At 34.9% G+C, this 27,227-nt stretch overlaps 1 protein-coding gene across 6 annotated transcripts in view; it reads right to left on the bottom strand.

Annotated features, from left to right (window-relative positions):
- Grik2 (glutamate ionotropic receptor kainate type subunit 2) overlaps positions 1-27,227 on the bottom strand; it is a 771,644-nt gene that overhangs the window by 188,027 nt on the left and 556,390 nt on the right. For all 6 annotated transcript variants that reach the window (XM_008822942.2, XM_008822943.2, XM_029558576.1 and 3 more), the window contains one exon: positions 13,884-14,107. In XM_008822942.2, coding sequence (XP_008821164.1) covers positions 13,884-14,107 — 224 coding nt within the window. The remainder of the gene's footprint in view (positions 1-13,883; positions 14,108-27,227) is intronic.

Raw genomic sequence — 27,227 nt, 5'->3', positions numbered from 1 at the left:
ATTTATAAATACAAATTTAATATTTAATTTATTTTATTGATGTATTTATTGATGGCGATGTATTTATTGATGTATCTATTCTAATAAATATGGTAATATATTAATAAAATTGTAATTTATTTAAGAACATACTTGCTTTCAAATCATAAATTGTAAATATGAAAAAGAAGCTTTCCTATGCTTAAATCTTAAACGTTCTGTCAATTTTAATGTATGTAATAAAAGGATTGTTAAATGAGTGTCTTTCTGATAATTTCATAATAAATCTTGATTTTTAAAGCCAACTTCACAAATAAGTAGTATCAGGTTATTCTAATACCAGAAACAGTTAAATTGAGCTATAATTTTCAAATTCACTAAATTAAATTTACATTACACACATTCATAGACAGGAAATCATTACAAACTGAGAATTTTTTTTATGATTTTATATAAAACTTCAAGATGTCAGCTAAGTAATATATAATATGCTGTGTTTTCATGTACACCAGGATATCAGCACTAAAGGTGCCAGCAGCGTACATACTAATTTAGTCTCTCTATAGGTGAATTCGTCAATGGTGAATGTGTATGACAAAAAACAAACACTGAAATAAATGGATTGCCTGTGTATTTAATTGCACCCATGTTGTACAATGTCTACAGAGATCAGAAGAGAGTGTTGTATCCCCTAAAAATGAAGTTACAGATGTTATTAGTCACCATGTGGGTGCTGGGATCTGAACCTAGTTTCCTTCCTTTTCTAAGAAGAAAAGTAATGATTTTTGGCTTTTGTTCACTTTTCCGGCCTGGGGTATAAACCTGATGTCTCATGTTCAGTAGACATCTTGCCAGAGCGAGGCTAAAACCTTCACTCGAAGCTACTTCAGGGTTGGGTAAAACGTTCCAGATTCCTTGAAATTACTTATGAGCAGCTGCTTCAGTCCTGACCTTATTTAAATATATGAAAATAATCCCTCCCTTCTTTCTTATCACCCACTAAAGAAACTAGTTTTTACTAAATCAGAACCTTTCACTAAACTTCCAGAAGACAATATTTATGATAGTGCTACTGAATATTTTAGAAGAATATAATCCTTTTAGAATAGTTCATTAAAATGATAACTGGGGAGGTGATGTCAATATTTTAAAATACCCAGTAAGAAGCTACTTTCTAATTTAGTGAAAGAAAGCTCAGCAATTAAGAAAATATCACCAGTCATGTTGGCACAAGCCTTTAATCCCAGCACTCAGGAGGCAGAAGCAGTTGGTTCTCAATGAGATAGAGACTACCCTGGACTGCATATCAAATTCCAGGTCAGCTGGGGCTAGAGATAGACTCTATCCAAAAGAAAGAAGAGAAGGAAGAAAGGGAGGGAGGAAGGAAAGAAGGAGGGAAAGAAAGAAAGAAAGAAAGGAAAGGGAGGGAGGGAGGAACAAAGGAAGGAAGGAAGGAAGGGAAAAAAGAAAATAACACTTTGCACAATGATACACCAAATGAAATCATCACATAACCGTACTGTTCAAAATGCATTTTCTTCTCTCCACAGATATATTCAGATGCAGCTATCTTAAAAAGTTGTTACGGTGCTGCAGAGTTGGTTCGGCAGTTAAGAGCAGTGGCTGCTCTTGCAGAGGGCCCAAGACTGATTTCCAGCACCCACATGGTAGCTAACAATTAACCATCTGTAACTCCAGTTCCAGGGGAATCCGACATACATTTCTGACCTCCCCAGGTATTGCACGACGCGGGTGGACTTACATACATGCAGGCAATACACTCATACACAAAAAATAAAAATAATGAATAAAATATTTTTTAAAAAATTTTAAAACGTTATGGTACTTTAGATATCAAGTTTTTGCTGTATCATGACTAAGAGAATTAATTGGTATTAAGTGTAGAAATACTTCAAAATCTTGATACTTGCTTATCTTTCTAGGCTCTGGACTTTTTATTTTTTGCTAAATACACTTCTCATATACTCTGAACAGCTGTGTGTAAGCACCTGCACTGTTGCAAATGCACTGATATGGTCAGTTCTTCCCTATTCTTTCCTATTAAAATATTCCTATTTTAAATGTCTTATAATCATCTATGAATTATATTAAGGTTTAGAGGAGTAATAATTTTGGTTGCATAAGGCATAGGTTATCATACAAACTGCAAAATTGTACAGTGGCATGCTGAAGCCTCCTCACACTGCCTTCCAAAGCCAGTTTGCACTTGTCTTCCCAACTCTGCAGTCCCAGGTACTCTTTAACAGCTAATAAACACAGTTGGAACACTGAACACAGTTGGAATATTTACACCGTGAAAACTAACTAGTGTTGCAAACCAAGCTTCCTTCACTACTACAGTCAATTATTAAGCTATTACCTTATATCACTGAAAAAGTTAATATTCCTGTTGAATTTAAGCCATTTTTATAAATTGTTCATTATTTATCATTGACGTGAATTGGTAGTTTTAGTGCCAGAAAATCAGCAAATGTACATGGGAAATTACCATATTTCTGTACATGAACATTGAATAATATGCTATTGAACATATTATTGGACATATATAAATGGATCAAAAGGCTTTAATGAAATGATAACAATGGCAATATTGACAGATTTATAATGTATCAATGAAAACAAATTTACATTATGGAAAAGGAACTAAAATAATGAAATAATGAGTATCTTTGAAATATGAACATCTTCCTGAAGACTCATACTTAAAAATATTTCTAGAAAATTAACTTCAGTAATAAGCTGATCAATGTGTTAATATTTTAAAATTTGATGAATCTCTATAGCAATTTGTTATATATTTATATCTGTAATTGCTTTTACTGTTACAGATTTTAAATGTCTTATAATCATCTATGAATTGTGTTAAGATTTAGAGGAGTAATAATTTTGGTTGCATTGGGTATAGGTTATTATACAAACTGCAAAATGAAAGAAAAAATAATTCTTACCTTAAAACTAGAATCTATCTTTGAAATTATACGAAGGCTTTCATGCCATTCCATTAGATGGCTATCAACAACTCAACATCCAATTAAATTAAAATAAGAGTGGCTTTAAATTGAGACTAATCAGAAAAATGATTCACAAATCAATGTTGCATAATAAAAATTAAGTTTATCTTATATATTTATTTCTTACCAAGTTAGCAACTGGATTGCAAGTCAACATCAAAGTGTTGTTTGTTTGTTTGTTTGTTTGTTTGTTTGTTTTCCCACCCGGAGCTAAGGACCAAACTCAGGGCCTTGCGTTTGCTAGGCAAGTGCTCTACCACTCAGCTAAATCCCCATCCCCGTAAAGTGGTTATTTTTAAATAAACATCAGCATTATTTCATTACCAAATTTCTTTTAGACTTACAAATCATAAACATGTACTTAGCTTGTAAAATACTTGCTAAATACTTTTAAGGCATTAAGCCCAGACTTGAAAAGCTCAAGGAAGACTGTCTACAGATCAGTCAGATCAGGAGGTATCTAATCCTGAAAAATGAAACAGACTATGCCTTTTTATAAAAAAATCAAAAAGGACACTCAACAGAGTGGTAATATTGTTATAAATGTATCATTTACATATTTAATATGGTTTATCTAACATTACCAGGATTATACAAAATTATTAAACTTTAGCACCTAAAAATATCCAAGGTACATTATTTCATAACTACATATTTTACCTATAAAATTTATTTTTAAAGGAACTTTCACAAAATTTATTCTTTGTGGAATTTCTACCTTTCCAAGTAAAAAGTTAGAAAAGTCTTGAAAATATACATTCTTCAGTCTATCAAACAAATCAATAAGATATCCATGCATTATGTATTTGTCTAAAATATCTGAAACATGTTTGGAAATCAGTTATTTTATTTTACCTAAATTATCCAAATTAAATACTACCAAAATAAATATTTTTAAAGTTTTCACAGATAAATTTGAAACATTACACTCAAACATCTTGATTTCAATGATTTGAAGCCCTAATTTAAAATGAAAGAGTAATAGCATTTTGTAATGACTATGATTCTGTGAATGAGAAGCTCTTTTGTGCATCTCCATCTACAAGCAAAATTTTCTTTGTTCTTATTTATTATCTCCAAACCACATCTTCAGTCTACCAATTAACTAAACTTGCATTGAAACACAGCCCCCTCAACCCCCGATCTCAATACCAATAATCCAATAATAGTAAGGGAACCAGGGAAACACTTACCTAATTTTATTAGGTTTAAAATAATATTCAGGTGCATATTCTGAACCAACTTAGATGACAGTTGTAGCCCAACTGTGTATAATGTTTATCATGCCAGTAACATTGAAACCTATAATTTCACCTTTGCTTCAAATATTAAGTGCATTTTTTCATAGGAAAATATGTTGTAAGTTTGTCATTTTGAATAGTGTAAGCCAGAATACAAAAAATATGAATTTTCAAATAATTAATTTAGGATATACATCTTCTAAAAAATAAAATGAAACATTAATACCCATTCTGAGGAAAAAGAAAATTATCTTTATGTAAATTATAAAGTACCAGAAATAAAAGTCTGAGTTAATTCTATGTACATGAGGTTCAATATAATCACTACAGTTTAAAAAGCAGATATATGAAATTATTAGCAAGGTTTTTATAATAGCAATATAAAGTTAACTTATTTGCTTCCATATAAACATATTCAACAGGATTGATATGAAAAAAAATTTAATTTGAATGATGTATTTATGTAATGGAATGTAAAAAATTATAGCAGTTAAGGTGCATGACATGCTTTAATGAATGAAGTTGTACCGGTTGATGGAACTGCATCTCCTGCTCATTAATTACTTGGATAGACTGCATTATTTTACTTAATATGAAGAAATAAAGTTGTAGATTTCCACTGAAATATTTTTACAATTTCATTTAACATTAATGATACTTCTCTCATTATAAATTATGGGGGAAAAATAAAAACAAAAACAAATAGCATTTGATTCTCCAGAAAATTTCACAACGTGCTTCTCTCCGTCTACTGTGTAAAACTAATAATTTTGAAGAGTAGAATGTCAGGAGTATAGAAGGCAATCAGTGTGACATTAACGTCTCTTGTCTCAATGCTGAAGGTATTGGAAATACGTTTTATCTTTTTTATCTGAAGTCTTAAGAGAAGACACGCTTCTCACATTTAGCCAATAAGGATTATTTTCAAAGAATTTGCTGTTTTGTATGACTATATGGGGAAGAAAGATTTAATAAAGTGTGATTTAAAAATCAAGATAGTGAAAGCTTTTTTTTTTTTTTAATTTAAGGAAGAAATAATCTAAAATGAAGTTAAGATTGTGGTCAAAACAAACCAAGTAATACAATTTTTTGATATATTTTATATTTTTATTCTAAATCCATATTTTCTCTTTAGAAAAACTTTTGTTCCTATAATAAATTAAAATTTTTAAATGTAACGACATTAGTATTAATCAAAGAGAAAACACTCTTAACTTGCTTTGTGGTAGTGATGGGTAACAGTCTGAAATCTGTACCCTTTATTCTACATATCAAGTCTTAAAACACATAATTAAAAAGAGGAATAAGTGACTCTCTGGTTGTCAATTTAACTTAGTTATTGTTTGCGTGCTTTTATATTAATTTTATTTTTTTTCTCTCTCTCTCAATGATTTCTTCCACATGGCTAGGTGAAGACTATATACAAGAAAACATTTGACTGGGAGGACTCCTACCCTAAAGGAACTACAGTAATATAATAGCTTTGAAGCATAATTCCAATTAAAAGTATCATTTACCATTAAAAATACCTAAACCATATATTTACAGTTTCCAAGACAATTGCCTTTAAAGAGCTCATTGTTCTCATTTTTGGGAAACATCCAGAAAACAAAACTAAAACACCACCTTGAGAGCATGTATTTGCTCGATCTTTGTTCACAGGCTTCCTCCATAGAACGACTTCCTGCATACTACTGCTTCCAAGTTCAGCTTAATATAAAAGCTTTGCCCTTTCTTGAGTAGACACTGCAGATTAAATAATTTCATGAACTACATGAAATACATAAATAAGCTGACTTTCTAAGAGAGCAAATTAAGAAAATGTTTTGACTGAGGAGTTGGGGCTACTAAAAAAAAAAAAAAAAAAAAAAAAAAAGAAAGAAAAGAGAAGAAAAGAAAAAAGCTTCCTTATACAACAGAGTGCAGCACATACAAAAGACCACGATTGGCCAAGTTTTAAAGACTAGGAGACCTGAAAGTGTTTGTCCCTGGATAGGATTCCTGAATTAAACTTCACCCACCCATGACTCAAGGACCATTTCAGAAGAGGATGGAAAGAGTGTAAGAGCCAGGGCTGGTTTATGAATAGGGAAGCAGAGGCTTTCAGGCTGCTGGAAGCTTACACTTGTGAACTTGTGGCAATGGTGGCATTGAGCAAAGGACCCATGTCAACTCAATCAGACAAGGGCCCAGAGTGGAGCCAGAGAAATGTGTGGTGGGCCAGTCCTAGAATGAGAACTAGATGGGCTAACTACACTCCAGAGGATGAATTTGCACCGAAGGACATCTGGGTACAAATGCTTGACTGGATGGGACTTAACATATATGACAGAACAGAGAAGGTCAGTGGGACGATGGGGAACATGGATGGGGGAGTCTAAATTTGATTAAGAACAGTCGTATGAAATGTAAAAAATCTCAATTATTATTTTTTTAATCAATCGAGTCTTTCCAATGTCTATGGAAAAACAGAAGTATTATTTTGAGAATTGAGAGAATAAACCAAGCGTGGAGGAGGTGGCACCTTACAAGCCTTTTATAGTATATACAACTGTGGAGATACACTTGCCTAGAAACTGAAAAACAAGGAGTAACAATTTAATGATTTATAGAAAATTGGTTTGATTTTTTCTTATTTTGTTCAATCTTAAAAGGCTCATCATAGGGTTTCTTTTCTATATCTTAAAAAGGAAATAACTAGAATAGGGTAGGGTAGGGATGTGGTACTGTAGGGTAGTAATAGAATTGAGTAGGGTAAGAATGGCGTAAAATAATATTAGAATAGAATAGAATGACTAAACAGACAAAAAGGAGAGACACAAGTCATTTGTAACATTGTTCTTGTCCTGAAGTAGATGGTAAGTGGGCAGATATAGTGGCAACTGACAAGGAATTACTGCATTTCATCATCTGAATGGTTAAAAAGGTAAATGATTACAATGGTGCTGAAACTCATCAGGGGATGTGTATGAAAATACATAATTGGATGGTCCACAATATTTCATTAAAACAAGTGCTATTTATTTGAATGGTACTAGTATTTTAATCCATGGCCTCCAACATGCTAACCAGGTACTCTACCACTAAGATATACAGCCCAGATGTGCTGTGTTTCTTCAACTGTTTAAATTTCTTACAATATCTAATATACTAATAGCTTGTATGAATTACTAGTAGACATTGTATAACTCAAATAAATAGAAACAAATTGTCACAGGCTAATCTTAGTTTTAGAAGATCTTTGTGGTAATACCTACAAAGTGGGCACCCTGAACAGTGACCTAGAGAGGGCAAACTTTTTGCTTCAGGAACTATTTAATTCAATTCTCAGGGATCTAGAAAGCACAGCAGAAGAAAATGATGTTCATAAAATTTGAAAAGAAAATGACTAATAAATATCTTCTCATGCATTTGTCTTTAGTTTCATCTAAAAATGAAGAAAAAATAATAATTTCGAAGCTGGCATGCGCATGAGTTGTAGAGCATTTACCTAGCGTGTGTGAGGCCCTAGATTTGATACTCACATTTAAAAGCAAATAGAAAAGAATCAAGTAAGGAAAGAAGGGAATGCCTAAAGGATGAAGAGGAAAAGGAGGGAAAAATGAATTTTAACTTATGGGGAAAATATTTTGGATAGAGATCTAAAAACTAGAAAAAAAAAATTTTAAATGAAATTTCCCTAAAAACAAAGTGCCAATGAGAATTTGATTAAGATTACAGAGGGTTACTTAATAACCACTTTAATCTTTCATTGTCTTTGCATAAATAAGCTTTTTTTCCTTCTAAATTCTTTTATTTTAAATGTCTAAAAATTATAAAATTGAAAATTGGAAAACATGTTCTTCCTCTACCTCATAAGAACTGAGATTCATTTCTTTCTCATAGCCTTATGACAGCAGCCAAGATCTCTGCTGCCTGAATGCCCTATATCATATCTTTATCATAGGTGATGCTCCTCAGTTTCAATGGGATTAGTTCTACTTATGATGTAGATTACAACACCATGTCTGCTTTACAACAATAATCATTATTAAAACCACTAAAAGCAAGCAGTTGTATTATTTTATTACTGGGTTACCAAGCAGCAACTGAGCTAAATGGGAAGGGGAAAAAAAATAGCAAGTTTTCCTGCAATTTGCCTCTGTGAAAATGACATTAAAAATAAAAAGAGCAATTATTTAAAACAATGCTAGGAAAAAATAAATTTAAAAGGTACTCTGGGTAAGAAGTTGGCAAGTTGTTGGCATAGGCAAACAACAAAATTGGTATTTCATTTTAATGTGACAACAATCTTTTCGACAGAAGATTAGCTTAACACTGAGCATCTTACCAAAATAGCTATCCACTCTTAAGTGCCCTTCACTGTACATGAAGTGTCACCCATCATTGTGACAGGAATATAAAAACTATTGCACACTGCTCAGGAGTCAAGATCAAAGCTGTTAATGCAAGCACTTTGGACTGGTTTTCTAAAGTCTGTTAAACCACCAAAAAAACTATGTTTAGAACATCTTTCGAGTTCCAAGAAAAACACAGATTTGTTTTCAAAGTATACAGACTCTAAGTGAGATATAGGCTTGTCATTTTGTGACCAAAGGCCATATTAGAGCTAAAACCTAGTGCAAGACATTTCTGGTAGTTATTATAATATACTTTTGAACAGATTCTGAGAGAACATTCTCTACTGCCTTAGTAATATAATAGTTAATATTCTGATATTCTAAAAAAATTCACACAAAGTAAACAACATAGAAAGTCTACATTGTTTTTAATTTAGAAAACTAAAATATATTCAGCACATTAGTTATTTTTTTAATTTTTTAATTTTATTTTATGTGCATGAGTGTATTGCTTGCACGTAGTTAAGTACACCCGTGTCATGCAATGCCCACGGAGGAAAGAAGAGGCTGTCATATCCCCTGGGACTGGAGTTATAGACAGTTGTTAGCTGCCATGCGGGTGCTGGGATTTGAACCCTGGTCCTCTGGAAGAACAGTATGTATTCTTAACCACTGACCCATCTCTCCAGAGCTTCAAATTCCCCTGGAACTGGAGTTAAGGACAGGTCATAGCTGCCATGTGGGTGCTGGGAATCAAACTCAGGTCCTCTGCAAGAGCAGTCAGTGCTCTTAAACGCTGAGCCATCTCTCCAGCCCTAGCACATTAGTTATTATTTGATTTGCTACTCTGCTTAAGAAACAAGTCAATATTATTTGACTTCTTTTAAACTTTCCCTACATGTGGCCACATTTTCCTGCTCATTTAATAAGTCTAAAATATATCTGTGTAACAACATTCTTATAAAATTTAGTATAGTGTTAGTACTTCTACTTCTTTAGTATAGTGTTAGTACTTCTATAGTGTTAGTGTAGTTTATTTGCATTTCATTTTCAAATGTCAATGTAGGGACTAAATATGCAACATTTTGACAGGCTTGGGGACTGCTGACGTCACATCAATCCTGTTGGAGGGAAACATGAGCACCATCATTCCTTTCATTTAGGCTTTTCCCTCAGTTTTTCATTGCTGTGTAGCAACCTAATAGGTAGGTACCTACACCAAAATTTGGATACTGAATTTTAGGAAGCTCTGACTGCCTTGCAGACAACTTTGGTCGGGGAAAAAAAGGAGTTTGTAATATATATGGGAATTTAAATTCACTCATTTTATAAACAGTACTGATGTTAATAGTATCTGTTGTTTAATATAGGAAATATTTGAAGCAAGGTGAAAACGGCATCTTATGCATAGAAACGGTGGGTGCCCTGACTAATCTTTTAATATGACTAACTGCCATTTCTCTATGATATTACTAGATCAATGCAAAGGAGAAAGGAGTAAAGACTAAAGGATACTATAACTAAGTGCAAGTCGATTTCAGCCAAGACTTCTTTTTGTCTGTCAGTTAAGAACAAGTGTTAAGAAACTTGAGACAGGGCTAGTCCTTTTCTAAAATGTGCTATCCAAACCTCATGTTTACTCCTAAGAGTTCTCAGCTAATTCATAGAAGGATGCTGATTGTGTCATTGTGCTATAAGTAACAGTTCAGTTACTTGTAAAGTCCATATGACACGGAATTAATCAATACAAATAACTTAAGATGTCTTTTAGCAGTCTAAATCTATTTCAAGTATTTTTAAGGATTCTTAGGTGTGTTTCTTGTAAAATAGTGATGGGGAAATTTTTTTTAAATCCATAAACAAAATTATGTGCTTTAAAATCCAGCTTTAAAAACATGAATTCTATCAAGTAGTAATAATTTACTATCATTTCATAACATTTATGTTGTTTATTATAATAGAGCACACGCTCAGTAAACTTCAAACCTGGTATTGTAATCACAGCTAACAATGTGCGTAATATTTTATTTTTTATAGACTGAGTTTTTTCCACATGTGAATATATATTGCAAGTCATTTTAATGAACATGTTTAAAATATAGTGAATTCATAAAAATTTAGGATAATCATTAAATATTTTCACAAAATTGCTCAAAGTCCACAGATATTTAGTATCATATACAGAAATATAGCCATCTTTTTTCTTTGACTTACCGCTTAACAGAATTCTTAATACAATTTGGGTAGCAAATAGGCATTTGTTAAATAAACTAATGAAGAAAAGATAGGCAAGGTTTTAGTATTTTATGTGTCCCTGATAAGTGAGCTTCTAAAAACAACTAATATTTGACTGAGAGAGTGATTAAAGGAGAAGCTAAAGCGAAAAAAGAAAAGTGGAAAATGCATCTATATTTAAGCTATTAAAGGTTAATTACAGTGTAAGAACAGAAATAATATAAAATGATGGCTAAGACAAAAGTAAATAAAAATAAATGACAAATTTTGACAATATTTAAAGTATCTGTTATATTTAATTATGAAATAGTTTGTTTCATCCCTAATTGGATATTTTACAATTTCCTAAATTTCAATATGATATAGCTGAATAATTTTAAATATGAATTCAGTTATAGGAAAATTCTTTAGTTTAGAGATTTGTGCTTATGATTTTCAAGGAAGGTGAGACACATATTGTGATGGTTAGTGTTAATTGTCAATTTGACAGAAACCAGAGTTAGCTGGGGAGGAAGATGCCATGAGGAATTTGGGCAGCTTGGATTGACCTGTGGGCATGCCCATGGGTAAACTACCTTTGATCACAGTAACTGGTGTGGTTAAACATGTCTTAATTGTTGGTGGAACAATTCTCAGGGTCTGTGATCCTGGCCTGTGGAGAGAGTAAGCAGCACACAGGTATTCATTGCTGTTCTGCCTGCAGACATAATGTGATGTGCTGTTTCAATCTCATGATGCCTTGAATTCCTGCCATACTGGACTGTGCCTTGAACTGCGAGCTAAAAGAAGCCCTTTCTCTCTTAAGTTGCTTTTATCAGAGCAACAGGGAAAGAAAATGTGACACATACCTAAAGGTTAATACATTTTTAATCCTGGACCACAGACAAATGCTGGACCACAGAGTTACACTGCCAGGTTTCTAAAGGCTTCTTTTTGTCTTTTTACTATAATTTTAGTGGAGGTAAGGAATATACAGGGTACATATATATAAAGAAATTATTATAAGTATTTGACATCAGCTATATAAATAACACATTGTTGATCTCTGTATTACATAATTTTTAATTTATATACAAAATCAATGTTTATATTTCAAGTTCCAAAATAAATTATGATTCTACTTAAATGAGAAGAGCAATTAAGTTCTATCATCAAACTCGGGTATTTACTATGAACTTGCATCTATCTCATAACCGGCTTTTCTACGAGCAAGTGTTCAGTGTCATGTAAAAACATTTTATGCAGACTCAGTTGAATTGGAAGCTCATTTAGAAATTAAATTGTATCTAGTTATAAAATCTTTTAATCTGAGAGCTGAGTGTTTTTTTTTTTTAATTGGAGACATTTTAAACTAGATTAATTTATAAGTGCACATATTCTGAGAACCCACACCCAGCCTTACACAGTTCACCAGTACTGTCAGATATCGTTTATGGGTTAACAAGCTATCTATCATTAATTATAGAATACATACTAGTTTCATGATAAAAGTTTCACTTAGGTATTTAATCATTTTTTTCACATCCTTGAGTAAGAAGCTTGATCATTTCAAATCCCTTCATTTGATAAAATATAGACAGTACCTGCTGCCCAGAACATACAAGAAGTGGAGCATTGTATGTTGCATAACTTCATATTTTCAATTGGGATAACAAAAATTCATTTATTTCAATGAGGGTTACCTTATCTACTTAATCAATACTGGTAATATTGACAAAGTATGTCACGTTGACATAAAATGAGAGTTATAGAAATGTTTTGAAAAGTAGATAAGTACAAATACACCCTGTGTCCTTATCAGATGATGTATTTTTAGCTGGAAAATAAACTATGTCTTTGAAATACATTTTAATTTTAATTTCAGAAGATTTGGACTTGGGAAATAGGAATATCTAAAATTCCCAATACAAATTTGAGGTAATTCAAGAGTTTAGTTCAAAAGTTGCAGAAAACTCCAGGCTGTTTGACTGGTGCTCATACAGGTCCTCATGACTGTCAGGATTCTTCCTTCTAGACTTTATTAACATGTTCTCTGGAAACATTTGTTAGTTTTTTTTTTTGTTTGTTTGTTTTTTTAAGAAGGAATAGGTGCACCTGCAGACATAAAGGAACTGTTTTTGCTGGTGTGGAATAGCTGCTCAGTTGGGTACACAGGCAGGGTGAAAGTTAATCCATAGACTTTTGTAATGAAGTTGAAAAAGTGAAATTTGCATGTCTGATTTTGACTTTTGAGCACACAAATGCATATAGTTAGGGACAATTTTCAACAATGTCAAAATTCACATATAAAATTCTAATTCGATTTAGAGAAATAGTTTTTTTTTTTGCAAAATATAGAAATTGAAGGAATATAATGAATATGTGGCTTTGGTGACATTATGGAGGCAATAAAATTCTGAATCCTGAGGCACAATTCTCATCTTCATTAAGGCAACGAATAGAGTGAGGATTAGCGTAATGTTTAAAAGGCATTATAAAAATACTAAATTGTACATTCTCTAGTTAAGCATTCAGTTTTCTAATCCTAACTCTTGAAAAATATATGTAAATTAAAATAAGCATTAGTATATTTATAGTATATTTACTCTGCAAAAAATAAATTTTGTATAGATAAGCATGGTCCTTTCTTTACACTTAAAATGCTTCTTTTAAATTTGTCTTGATTCCTTGAAAATAGTGCCTACTATTTAAATTTTATTATTTTGCTTTTTTAATGTTTGAATTATTACTTCATGTTTGCAAAATATTTATTATTTTGGTTCAAAGAAAGCTTCAAAATAAAGAAATATTTTTTTCAATAGTAATTTGGATTGCTTTTAGAGTTTGGTTGAGAAGACTAACCCTACCACACTTATAGCTTACCGACACAACCAGCATGCTTTATGCCCCAAAGGCAGTGTGGCCTTTGCAGTAAGTGGATGGGACTCAAAAGCTCATAGTTCTTCAGCACCCAATGTGAAATAAGGAAAATAAAAGTAGATTGTGACTTTTGACAATTATTAGTTAGAAAAAAGAGGTAACAATTGCCAAAAAAATCACAAAAGTGAGCATGTTACCTGGCTATGACAAAGAGCACACAACTGACACCCAAGTAAGCCAGCAGAATATACATCCAGATATCAGGGGAGAGAGGATTCAGGAAGGAGAAGACGCCTGGGTTTGTACCATTGGGCTTGCGGTACAAAATACTTATTCCAAGTGTCATAAAGGGCTTGGAAAAGTCGATGACCTTCTCTCGAACATAGGTAATAGCCAGTGGAGCAACCGCAAGGTCAGCTTTCTGTAGAGAGAAATGTAGAAAAGAAAAAGAAAGGTTGGTTCTAAGTCACAAGCAGAACATCTGTAACTAAACAAAGATTTTACACATGAGAACTGTTTCTGTACTGATTACATTACAATTGAAAGCATTCATTATTATGAAGACTTGACTTACTATTTACTGTTACTCATTTCTATGTGCTTCCAGATTACTAAAACAGCCTTTATGATGCTAGAAAAAGGAAGAATAATCATGGAATAAAAATTGAAGAAACTACCGTACATCCAGTTGATGAAATTTTTATGCAAATTAAACATTTTGTAATTGCTTATATTTTAAGCTTTGGAGATTCATTTTATGTCAGTTATACCTTCCTAAATATATTGGTCAAATTGTGATTGCAATAATGACTGTTTGAAACTATTTACCATGGAATCAAGAATTATATTCTGGACAAATGGGATTACTAAATTGGCAAAAGTGCTTGCCACAAACCTGACAACCTGAGTTCCATTCCTGGAACACACATGAAGAAGAGAGAGAACCAACTCCTAAAGGTGGTCCTCTGACCTCCACACCCACACTGTGTGGGACAAGTGCCCCCACACATACACAAGAGTGTGCATGCAATGGATGCATGCAGAGAAGGGGTAGAGCAGGGGCGGGGAAAGAGGGAGAAAGAGGGAGAGGAGCTAGACAATGAAATAAATGTAAAAATTTCAAAGAAGAATATTTTTTCTAGTTTTAAAAGACAGAAGAGTCCAGCAGAAAACTTAGTTTTAGTTAAAATATTCTTAAATAATATTTAAGCTGATTCTGTTTACTGCCCCTGAGTTTTGTTTCTATTTTATTTTTCACATTTTTAATGACATTCCTTGCAACCTTGCCTAAATCTCATTAGGAAATGAGTTTTTCAATTTTCACAAAGTTCCTAATTTTCCACACTATCTAAAATACATTAAATCACTAAAGCTTTTAACTCATCATGTTACAACTGTATGTTCAGGATGAATTTACATTGTAAAATACTACAAGAAATCATTGTAATATTTTAATTATAACAAAGGCATCTATGATGAGAGGCTGCGTTGCTATTTCTATTTTATTTTGATAAACATGCAGAGCTTTCAGAGTTAAAAATGTTAAAGTGTTGTTCTCTGACAATATTATTCTGTGTGCTGTGTGATGTGTAAAAGATGGACATACACATATTTTGAGAATAGGTTCTAAAAACAAGAAAAGAAAAAATGCCTTTAGAATCTTCTTCATATTCATTCTTCATACTCATAAGTCAGGAAAATATCAGTTACAATACGAGTTAAAACCTTTAGTTTCAGCACAATTGTTAATTTTCCTTAGTTATTCTCTATGACTCAGGTTAAGAGCTTCACATTTAATTATCACATTTAATCCTCATATAATCCCACTATTAGTCATTTATATCAGAAAAGAAAATGAAATTTTAAGAATGTAGAAAATGTATTCATTCCCATGGGGTAAATTCAGTAGTAGAATGAGACATACAAAGAAACAGTTGGAATACAAACCTTGGAATTAACCGTGACATACATCTCAGAAACCAACAAAAGAGTCATGGAAGAGTAACTCAGTCCTTTGTTCCTTCATTCATTAACTCATTTGTTCATTCACAAAAAGAATTATAAATATAGGATTCATAGAATTTGTGAATATAGAAACAGGACCTACCATTGATAGATTATAATCTTAAGAAATTTAGAGGTCAAGAAAAAAAATGTATTTTAGACAGGAATGAGACAACAGAAGTTTGAAAAAGTAGGATAATAACCTTGTTAATGAAAAGGAATGACAATTTAAGAACTAGAGAGGGGAGGCTAGAGAGATAGCTCAGTGGTTAAAAGATCTTGTTATTCTTGCAGAGTCCAGATTAGATTCCCAGCACCACAAGGTGGCTCACAAACATCTATAACTCCTGCTCCTGGATATTCAACACCCTCTTCTGTCCTCTTTGGGCACTAAGAATGTACATTATGTACATAAATACATGTAGATAAGATACTTTTAACATAAAAATGTAAAAAAAAAAAAGAAATGGAGGGTACAGGTAAAAAGAGTGAAGAATAGGATGCTGTAGTTTGCTTCTGTTGTGTTGAAAGTACAGCACATTTTATTTATGGGCCACTTCACTTTCACCTCTCACTCCTCTTAGGAAAATAAAAAAACAACTTTTATCACTTATAAAACAAGTAAGTCAAAATGACTTAAATTGGTGAAGATTTGTACGCATTTATGAGGTACAAAATGATGTTTTAAAGTACATAGGCATGGTGAAGTGATTAAATTCAGTTAAATAACTTGTGTATTACCTCTAGAAATCTTTATTCATGCCAACAGCAGCTCAAATAACATAAAAGCAGAATGTGTATATTATTTTAAAAAGTTATTGTTTCAAATTTACTTAATGTTTGATTACAAATACAAAATGTCTCATAAGGCTGTAGGAAATTGGATCATTCTGAGTGTATGTGAAGGAACAGAGTAATGTAACTCCCCATCCCTTCTTAACCTGCATAACTTGAGTCAGTATGGGGGAAATCAGTCCCTGATGGATGGGCTTATACAAACTATTAATGACACTTGGTTTTCAACAGCTGAAATCCCCATGAACAGCAGTGACTGGAGTATGATAAAGATATTATTGAAGTAATTAGGCATGAGGGAGGCCCTGTTTGACACCTAATTCACTGGGCTGGATAGGACTGTGTTCAGAAGAGAATTAAGAAAGAAGTTAATCTGCTATGGACCTCAAGACTGCTATGGGTCCTGTCTGGGTTACTCGAAGCAAATGTGACAAGATTTGTGTTGAGTTGTGTTCCTAAATGAAACAAACAACAACAACAACAACAAAAAGACACACAAAAAAAAAAAGAAAAAAGAAAAAACTAGAAACAAAACCAAACTTACGTAAAAATGTTGTCTTTGTGACTCTTTGAAAGGATTTAAATCCTGACCAGCAGTTTACTAAAGGACTGAACGAAGGAACATCTCCTACTACCCTACTATGGGAGCTAAAGCTATCCTGGGGTAGGAACTACCTCAACTATTCTTCGGACAGGGTGCCCAATGTAACTGCAAGAGTGGGCCCTGCATAGAGACCTGAGACCGCTTGTTAACTTGAGAGTTTTTTTGAACACCTAGTAATGTGCAAATACTTGCATATTAAGTGGATACTGGAATAAATTATGCCTTCATTCATAGCAAAGTCCTAAAGCACCAGGTCAAATAGGCAGCAGTAAATGGATATGAGGACAGAATTTTGTACATAAGCTTTGTTAGATTTAGGAGAGCAGGAAAAGGAAGGACTTCAAAATTTAGAAGAGTCAGAGCCAGACCTACAACAGGCAAGGAATGTGTTCCTTTATTCAGTCCACCAAAGGGCCCATAATCCCTTCCTCAGAATGAAGGTATTTGCAATGAAGCAGAATTTATGTTTGAATGGGTTCCTCTAATGAAGCTTATGGCTCTCCTACAATTCTATCAAGTTTGGTGTAGGCATGCACAACTATCCCCACCCCCAGTGGAATACTGTGCATCTTTCCACTGTAAGAAAACATTCTTGGAGTGGATGCCGTGCTGCATACACAACTATGGAGTTTTCAGCTGAAAATGTGAACTTTAAAGGCAGTCATGCATGTTCAGGCAAACCAGGAGCATGTAAAGTTGCCCACTCCAAGTAAGGCCTGAGAATAGAATAGTACAGACCCCTTGGGGACCATAATGAAATCAGAAACTATTAAAGAGCTACAAAGAGGGGAGGTTATTTGTATAGCCCAAAGCCCTTTCAGTGTGCCTGGTGTGAAAAAATTCTGACAGTGGATTATAGAGAGCCCAGTAACATAGTGTCTCCATTGATAGAATGCCCCTTGCAGAAAACCAGAAGTTCTCTGAAACTGCTGGCATTATCAATCAGCCACTTCCCTCCCTCCTGGGAGGACTGTTGAGATTGTGTGTTTCCCAAGACAGTCTATTTCCTTGAGCAACTGGTCCCAAGAAGAGTTCATAAATCCTCTGTCTCTTGAGTTAAGCCAGAGCAAATGGTGCCAGCAAGAAGGGGGCATAAGGGGCCATAAATTTCTCAAGAGTGCCTCTGATTTGCATGTAGACAGTAACAGCTATATTATCGCCAACAACCCCCTCTTGTGGCACAGGTGCCTCCAGCATGTGGGAAGGTCCCTCCTGTGCTTGAATAAAACACAGTCTGGTCTGAGGTCTGGTGTAGTCTCCCTTCTCTCCTCTTGTTCCTGTACTCTGTGCGTCAAAATCAAACACCCACCCAATGCCACTGTTCCCAATATTGCTTATTTGACAGACCACTTATTACAAGTGATAAAATCTTTCCATGCTACTATTGTGGAAGTAGAACTTATCCGGGATTTTGCAATGTGATGATAATTGAGAACGCCAGTAATGGAGAAGTAAACCGGACTCTTCTCCTGCCCCCTGTGCTTATCCAGGATAAGAAGTCTTTGTTTTCAAAAACTGTCACATTCCTGTGTGGACTTAAGGCTTCTGCATTCCTGTAAACTTTGCACTTCTATTACCTTTGTCGCCCTCTGTTATCTTACTTGATTACCATGCATATGCTTTGTACCTTTTGCTTACATTCCTCACTTGAGTATAAAAACCCCCCAAAACTTGAACAGGTGATCTAACTTCTTGATTCATGTCAGTCCTGCTAGTGTCAAATTAAACTCCCTCCCCTCACCTGACTTCCACTGTTGATCTCTGATTACTTCTGTAACACTACATTGCTAATTCTCTTTTTAAGTACTCCTTTAGCTGCTGCATCTTGACACCCATTTCCATTCACCTGTAATGGACAGCAGTGGACTTTTAGAGTATCCCTCTAAGGTTATCTGCATTATTTATCTTGGGATGATGGCCTGGGACCATGATTTGGTTATCCTGCCCACCTTCAATAAATGGTTTTATTACATAAGTGTGTAAGGCTAACCTCTCAATGTTTTGAAGATTAAGCATCTGAAAGACCACTAGGTAAACCTAAAGGGATGAAAATAGAAAATCAGTTCATATACGCCGAAAATGACTGGAACAACTGTAAAACTAGGGGAGGGGAGGTAATTAGAGTCTGATAAAACCTGTATGACTGAAGACATTACGGAGAAATTCTTGTAATAGCCTGTGCTTGTAAATGTAAAACAGTTGCATGTGCTGGGGCAGGGGGAATTCATGGCGTATTGGTGCATTTTCATTTCAGACATTGCCCAAGTTACCCATCTTTTATATAACTTAAATGAAAAGGAGTGCTATGTGAGATTGAAATTAAAGTATAAAGATGCTTTTGAGTAAACTAAGTCCCTTGTAGAACAAGTTTAACATACGTGTGGCCAAACACCTGTTTGCCTTCATGCTACAAGTCACCAGAAGGTCTGAGGATCTAAGTCAAAGGTAACCTTGGCAAGCAGTTCCAGTACTGTTTATTTCCAGCCAAGGAAAAGGGCAGACTCTCCTTGCTCTGCATAACAATAGCAATTGCTAGTTACAGGTAAAGCATTGTACTAGGGAGAACCCATTACTGATTCCACTTTCATAACAATAAAAACAGATTATCCAATTACAGGGTGGATTGAAGACCTTCAGGAAAAGGGGTGACACAGAATCAGACTTTGCAAAAGTAATAAGCATATTCACAAAGTGTGTTCACAAACCCTGTCACTGATGCCATTCAGGCTCTGTGGGGACTGGTGTCCTTTCAGGCCATTGAGTGAGCCTTTCCCAGAAGTTGAACCAGCAGTCAACTTACAAGGTACTAGAAGGGACACTAATAACACAAAAAAAGGCAGCTGAAGGGAGTAGATTACTATAATAATATAAATTATGTGACCTCACAGAGGAGAAAGAGTAGCTAGTGGGCTGAGTTAACAACAGTATTCATGGAGCTGGAGAAATGGCTCAGCAGTTAAGAACACTTCTTGCAGAAGACCTGGGTTCGAATCCCAGCACCCACATGACAGCTAACTGTCCATAACTCCAGTTCCAGGGGATCTGACAGTCTCTCTGTCCTCTGTGTGTATTATATGACACAGGGGCACTTACCTACATGCAGGCAATACATGTATACACATAAAATAAAAATAATAAATAAAATATCAGAAAACAACATTATTCATAGTAGTAACTCATGAACCTTGACCTATGGCTCTATGCATTAGAGGACTAAATGGGAAAAATATCATTGGCAAAGGCTGTATCTGCTATTCTTTGTTGTTTTTTAATATTTTATTTATTGTTTTTATTTTATGTGTATACGTGTATTACCTGCATGTAGGTAAGTGCACCAGTATCGTGCAGTGCCAGCGGAGAACAGAAGAGGTTGTTGGATCCCCTGGAACTGGAGTTACGGACAGTTGTTAGCTGCCATGTGGATGATGGGATTCAAACTGGGTCTTCTGAAAGAATATTCAGTGTTCTTAACTGCTGAGCCATCTCTCCAGCCCCTGTATCTGCCATTTGTATGGACAACAGATGTGCAAAGAAATATGTAATGGAGTTCAGGGGGAATCAGGACCACTGAGAGTTTTGTTGTTGTTGTTTGCTTGTTTATTTTTTATGTGGCATCTCATAGTCCATTGAGTCCTACTGGAAACCAAGAATCAAATGCCCTCACTAAAATACAGACAAACTGTCCTTAGCTACTCCTGGAGATTGATCACTGATTATTGTAAAGTCTGGCCGCAGGTGATGAGAGCAAGGCCAGCCAACCTGGTATATATAGTGAGTTCCAGGTCAGCTGGGACTGCAGAGAGATCCTATCTCAAAAACACAAAATAAATAAATAAATAAAATAAATAATTAATTAATTAATTTAATTAATTAAAATAAAAACTGCCTGTCCTGTAGGAGATTGGCAAGTAAACTACATAAAGAACTGTGCCTGTCAGTGAAGGATGCAAATATGCACCAATACTTCTAGATATTATTACAGGTTTCTTGCAAGCATTTTGTTCAAGTGAACAGCACATACATACTATCAAGGACTTCACCAAAAACAGTGTTATATATGTGCAAAATATGTATCCTTATATTTACCAACATGTAGCCCATCAAAGAAGCTCATTTTGCACCAGTCAGAGACTATTTCCAAGTACCACAGCTGGTCATATATGGATATTATATATGAATTGCCCAGGCCTAAGTGACACATCTACAATGCAACCTCAACATCTAAAGCTCACAGAACATAGGACAGGGATAATGAAGAGGACACTGATGAATCTCTCAGTTCTCAATAATGAAGCTCCTCATGCAGCAGAGGGCCAGGAACACAAAAGGTCACAAATAGCCTAAGTGTAGAGATCAAGAGTCTGATGAATGCTGGTCCTTGGACAGGACCCTTTATTAAACTTCACCCACCCAAGGCTCAGGGAACATCACGGAAGAGGGAGCAGAAAGATTGTAAAGCCAGGGAGGAGGTGCAGGACCATAGGGAAACAGAGTCCTATAAATAGCTCCTGGGATCCTGCTCATATGATTCTCTGGCAATGGTGTCAGCACACACAAGACCCGTGCAAACTCAGGCAGACAGTAACCCAGTATAGAATTGGGAAAATGAACAGCAGACCCCAATTTTATCTGAAGGAATGTTGGCAACTGATTGCTGCTAGATGAAGAAGAGCTGATCTTCCTCAAACAAGGGACTCTAGTTGGGCTGACTAGACTCAGTGGACAGTCTTTCACTGGGAAATGGCTGAGGTCACTGAGAACCCAGTGTTCCTTAACAGAGATGACCGAATATATGTGCTCCAGTGGGGGGAGGGGTATTGAGGGGGTATGCGAGGGTGCCAATGGTGACAGGGGTAAGAAGATAATTAAGATCGTTTGTGTATTATGAAATACACAAAAATCTCAATAAAAAAAGAAAAGAAAAGAAAAAGAAATAAATAATACAAAATAAAATCTACCTGTCTTGTAGGAGATTGGCAAATAAACTGCATAAGGAACTGTGCCTGTGAGTGAGGGATGCAAATTGCACCAACGCTTGTAGACATTATTACTGGCTTCTTGTAAGCATTTGTGTTCAAGTGAGCAGCACATACATACTATCCAGGACTGCAACAAAATCAGTGTTATATATGGGTATTCCTGGAAAATTGTTAGTAAAAGGGACATCATTTTATAAATACTGATGTGCCGAACTTGACTCAGGACAACCAGGCCCAATGTTATGTCCACCTACCTTCTCCACTCATGGGTTGGGTTAACTGAAAAAAAAAGAAATCTGAATGAAGGTACCTTGTGAGAATGGAAAAAACACTCCCAGAAGTCATAACACTATTAAATGAAAATTCCAGTGCCAAGAATGACTCACCTCCCTATCACCTGGTCACAGAGGTCTCTGATTTACTCCCAAAGTATTGCCATGGTAGTTGGTTGCCCACCAAAAATGTGTGGTGAAGACACCACATGACTTTGTTGTGGAATACAGAGACATGAACCAGAGAATGAGGTGGAATTTCTTCACTGATGGCTAACTTTCTGAGGACTAGAAGGCACTATGACGTTGCTGAGGGTAAATTGTCACCAAAAGTCTTACTTGGCTATGAAATCTGCATAATACACTGCCAACACGGCAGGGAGGAAATACAAGCTGGTCCAGTAGTTTCACAACTCTCAGAGTACAACCAGGTAGGTACTTTCGAATTTGAGTTAAGGCACATTCCACAAGAGGGAATTCATCTCTGGTATTGCAACTGCAAACCTTGTCAAAAGCCTGTTGCTGGGGAGATCCTAGGGTCTAGTCAAGAAGTTAGTGCTATTTTTTTTTTTTCTAAATGGGCATGATGTGATTTTTGAATTGCCACCCAAATATGTTTATATCATAGATTATTGTTATTGTCATCTTGGAACAAAGAGTCTTCTTCTAGCTGTGGATAATGCAGAGATATAACTGGTCAAAGGGCTATAAATAAATATGTGAGTGCTGAATGTTTAGCCATAAATGGAACACATATAACACTAGCTCCAAGTATCAGGGAACATTGTGGAAGAGAACATGGGAACAATGTAAGAACCAGAGGAATGGGAGGAATGTGGTAGAATTCTGTTCTCAGGGCATGACATGGCCAATAGCTCAGAAAACCTGTACATGTTTGGGCCCATTAACTTTCAAGTAAAAGTGGAAGAGCTCATGAAGGCCAACCCATTCCTGAAGATATATAAGCAGTTAACAATGTTCCACCAGTTCACCAGTTAACAGATACTATGGGATATTCATGAGCAAGACCACCTCCCCAGGTTTTAGAGTCAGTTAACAATCACTATTGAGTAGCCCTTGAGGCCCCATCCTTCCCAAGAATTTATAGACAGTTACCAGTTGTTGGGAGAGACTCTTTTTTTCCCTTCAGTGATATAGTTGTTTGCAGGTTACTTATGGTCATGTAAGTAACACCAATGAAATTCATTGGTTTACCAAGTGATACTTGGGTGGCATGGTCTCTTTGTTTCTGTCATTGATGTCTTATCTTATTCTAATTTCTTCAGAACGAGTTCAAACTGTTATGAATTCTGAACACTGAAGCCTGATGTAAATGATAGAGTTTAGTTAATAATAAGTGTAGCAATAATGTTCATCAATTGAAGCATAAACTACTATACTAATGGAAAATGCCCAAATCCTCTAAGGAGATTGATCCACAGAATAGATGTATTGCATTGGGATATGGTGTATAGAAATATCTGTACAACTTAATAAACTTACATTTCTCTACAAATTAAATTATACTACTTTATATAATAGGTTTTTGTTTTGTTTTTTACCATATCCTTATTTATTATGATTTAATGTGCTGTGTTAGTTGGTTTCAATTTTGACATTTGGTTACAATTTGGGACATGGAAGATTCTTTAAAAATCTTAGTGCAATTCAATTGCACTATAATTATATCTTATGATACGGTTAAGCAATGAAATCTCAGAACTATGTTGAGCAATAAGCACAAACTCAGGTTTATATAGTCACATTTTTTTATGAATAAGATCTAACTTTATGATGTCTTTTTAATCATATAAAAGTCTTGAAATATAATCAAGATACTGTGAAATATAATCAAGATACTGTTTTACTAAAGGTGTTATTAATGAAAGTCATGGTACTTTCCAATTAAGTATCATGTTATTGAAGAGTGAATTGCTGGAGGAAAAAAAGTCTAATGCCAAAAATAACCTAAGAATATTTTTATCTTTGTAGGTACAGGTTAATGTTTTTTAACAGTAACAAGACACAGCAGTTAACTTCTGACTTAGCAGAGTACTAAAGTAATCTTGAGTTAGAACAATTATGAGAACATTTTAAAATCCATTTTAGTGGTCATATCTTGGCAAGTCAGTTGCAATGTGCAGGTTTACAGCTGGACAAATTTCATCATAACTTTTCTCTTCCAGTAGCATGCATACTTCCAGCATAATGAAAACTATCCACTAGAGCTCAACAGTGGCAGGAATGTTATGTGAGTCACCAACCAGTTTCTGATGGCTTTTAAGCACATGATAGAGCAAAAAAATACCTGGCACTGGTATCAGGCATAGGAACTTGTGACTAAACAAGTCACAGGCCAACAGGGAGAACCTACTACTATTTTTTCTGCCAAATGGAATCAGAATTAAACTGACTCCTAATGACTTACTGTTTTTCCTATAGATTAATGTATCTCTCAACTCTCAACTTTGAATCTTTTTCTTGTAGCGAAAGGCAATTAAAACAGAACCACAACTGGTCAAAGTGCAGAGAACAAGAGGCTACAGAATAAACCCTTGCTCCGCCCCTCAAAGCTTTGGGATCATTTTAGAAGAGGGGCCAGAAAGAGCATAAGACCTGGAGATGGTAGATAATGGGAAAGAAACAGTGTTTTCCTGACTGCAGTGTAGTTACTCATAATGTACAGAATTATGCCAGCATACATAGTAAATATATGAGATCAAGCCAGAAAAATTCCCATAATAGAGGAAGGAAAGATGGGTAAGAAGTCTGCGGTGGTTTGAATGAGATTGTCTTACATAGGCTCCAAGTATTTGGACGTTTTGTACACAGTGGTGGACTGTTTTGGAAGGTTTTAGGAGGTGCAGCCTTGCTGGAGGAAGCACATCACTGGGGGCAGGGTTTGACAACTGTTAAGTCTTGCCAGATTCCCAACCATCTCTCTGTTTCCTGTGATCACTTGACTTTCTGCTCTGGAAACCTCTGCTGTCATACTCCCCCACCATTATTGAGTCTAATCCCTCTGGAATAATAAGCCAAATAAACTCTTCCTTCTATAAATTTCCTTGGTCATGGTGTCCTATCACAGCAACAGGCAGTAACTAATACAGAATTTGTTACTAGATAGTGGGCTGCTGTGAAGAACCTGGCTATGAGGGGTTTTGGAGAAATGTGGAAGTTTTTGGAACTTTGGACTAGGAAATGTCAACAAGCAGAGCTTTATAGGCCGTTTGAGCAAGAGCCTAGAAGAAAGTAGCACTGAGAACAAATAGTTCTAGAAAGAAATAAGGATTGAAGCAACAACTGGGATATTTTGACAAAACATCCAGCTGCAGTCTACCCGTAGCCAAAGACCTTGTCTGAGGCTAAATTGAAAAGTAATGGATTAATATCTTTGATGGAGGACATTTCAAGAAAGCCTAATGTAGTATTTGTGGTGAGATTGATAATGGTGAATATCATGGGATCAAAAATGAAAAAGAGCAAGTGGGGCAGAAAGAAATGTGCAATGTACAATTTAGATTGAAAAAAAGCACTAAGATTAATGTTGGTGCCAAAGCATGTGCTGAAGGAAATGTGATACAGAAATGTGAGCCCCTAAGGAGAGATCTATGGGTTTGCATTTAAACAGCAGAAAAAGTGCCCTCAGGGTAAGACCACACTCTTATCTAAAGGAATATTGACCACTGATTGCTGCTAGATGAGGGACAGCTGATCTTCCTAAAACAGGGATCTCTAGATAGGCTGAATAGATTCAGCAGATGGACAAGCACTGGGGAATGGCTGGGGGTGCAGACAACACAGTGGACAGGAACAGGGATGACAGAGTATATGGGCTCCAGTGGGGGTGGGGGGACGCTATGGGAGGGTGCCATTTGGGAAGTGGGTATATAGATGAATAAGATTGTGTGATTGTGTGGGATGTTCTGTATGATATACACACACAAAAAAAATCAAATTTTAAAAAAGACATATTTGAAGAGGAAGCATAAAAATTTACTGCATGTTAATTAGTAGAGGTGATAAACATTACCATTGAAATCTACCTGATGACTTTATATCCATACTCAGGTACTTAGGATCCGAGTGTAACCGACTTTGACTTGTAATAATCAGATACATAGAGATTAAATACACATGTGCAAACTTGTGTTAGTAGCATTAAAAATGTAGGAAAAGGCATATCTTAAAATGAAATGGAGATCTTCTTTAAAGGGTAAAAACTCATTCAATTTTTAAAAAAATATTTATTTGATAAATATTTTTATCAAATTAGAAGAAGGATTTCATTAAAACAAAATTGACATATTCAATAACAATTTCTAGAGCTAAGATGCATCTCTTTCAAAATTGAATGTAAATTTTTAGATTTACAGTTGAATTAATACAGTTATACAATATTGTACTCAGTATAAACCCTATAAGGCATAAAATTGAATGAGGTTTTAACCTTTAAACAAGATCTCCATTTCATTATTAAAATGCACAGTTTCATACAGAAAAATTCACTTTTAATGCAATTAATACTTAGATTTTCCACATGTGTTTATTTTTTTATTTTTATTTTTGGATCTTTTTGAGATAGGGTCTCCCTGTAACCCCAGATGTCCTGGAACTTACTATGTAGACCAGGCTGGCCTTGAACTCAGAGAGCTCCTCTTGCCTCTGCCTCCCAAGTGCTGGGATTAAAGGCATGCACCACCACGCCTGGCATGTTTCTAATATCTATATATCTGATTAATCTTAGTCACAGTAGGTTACTTTATGAGATCCTTGGCATCTGAGCATGGATATTAAGTCATTAGGTAGATTTCAATGGTAATGTTTTTCACATCTACTAATTAATAAGGAGCAAATTTTTATACTTTAAAGAATTATTACTTTTTA

This window comes from Nannospalax galili, unplaced genomic scaffold (genome assembly GCF_000622305.1).
Source record: "Nannospalax galili isolate Female #2095 unplaced genomic scaffold, S.galili_v1.0 scaffold448, whole genome shotgun sequence".
In the NCBI taxonomy this organism is placed as follows: domain Eukaryota; kingdom Metazoa; phylum Chordata; class Mammalia; order Rodentia; family Spalacidae; genus Nannospalax; species Nannospalax galili.
This window is presented reverse-complemented; position numbering and strand designations above follow the sequence as displayed.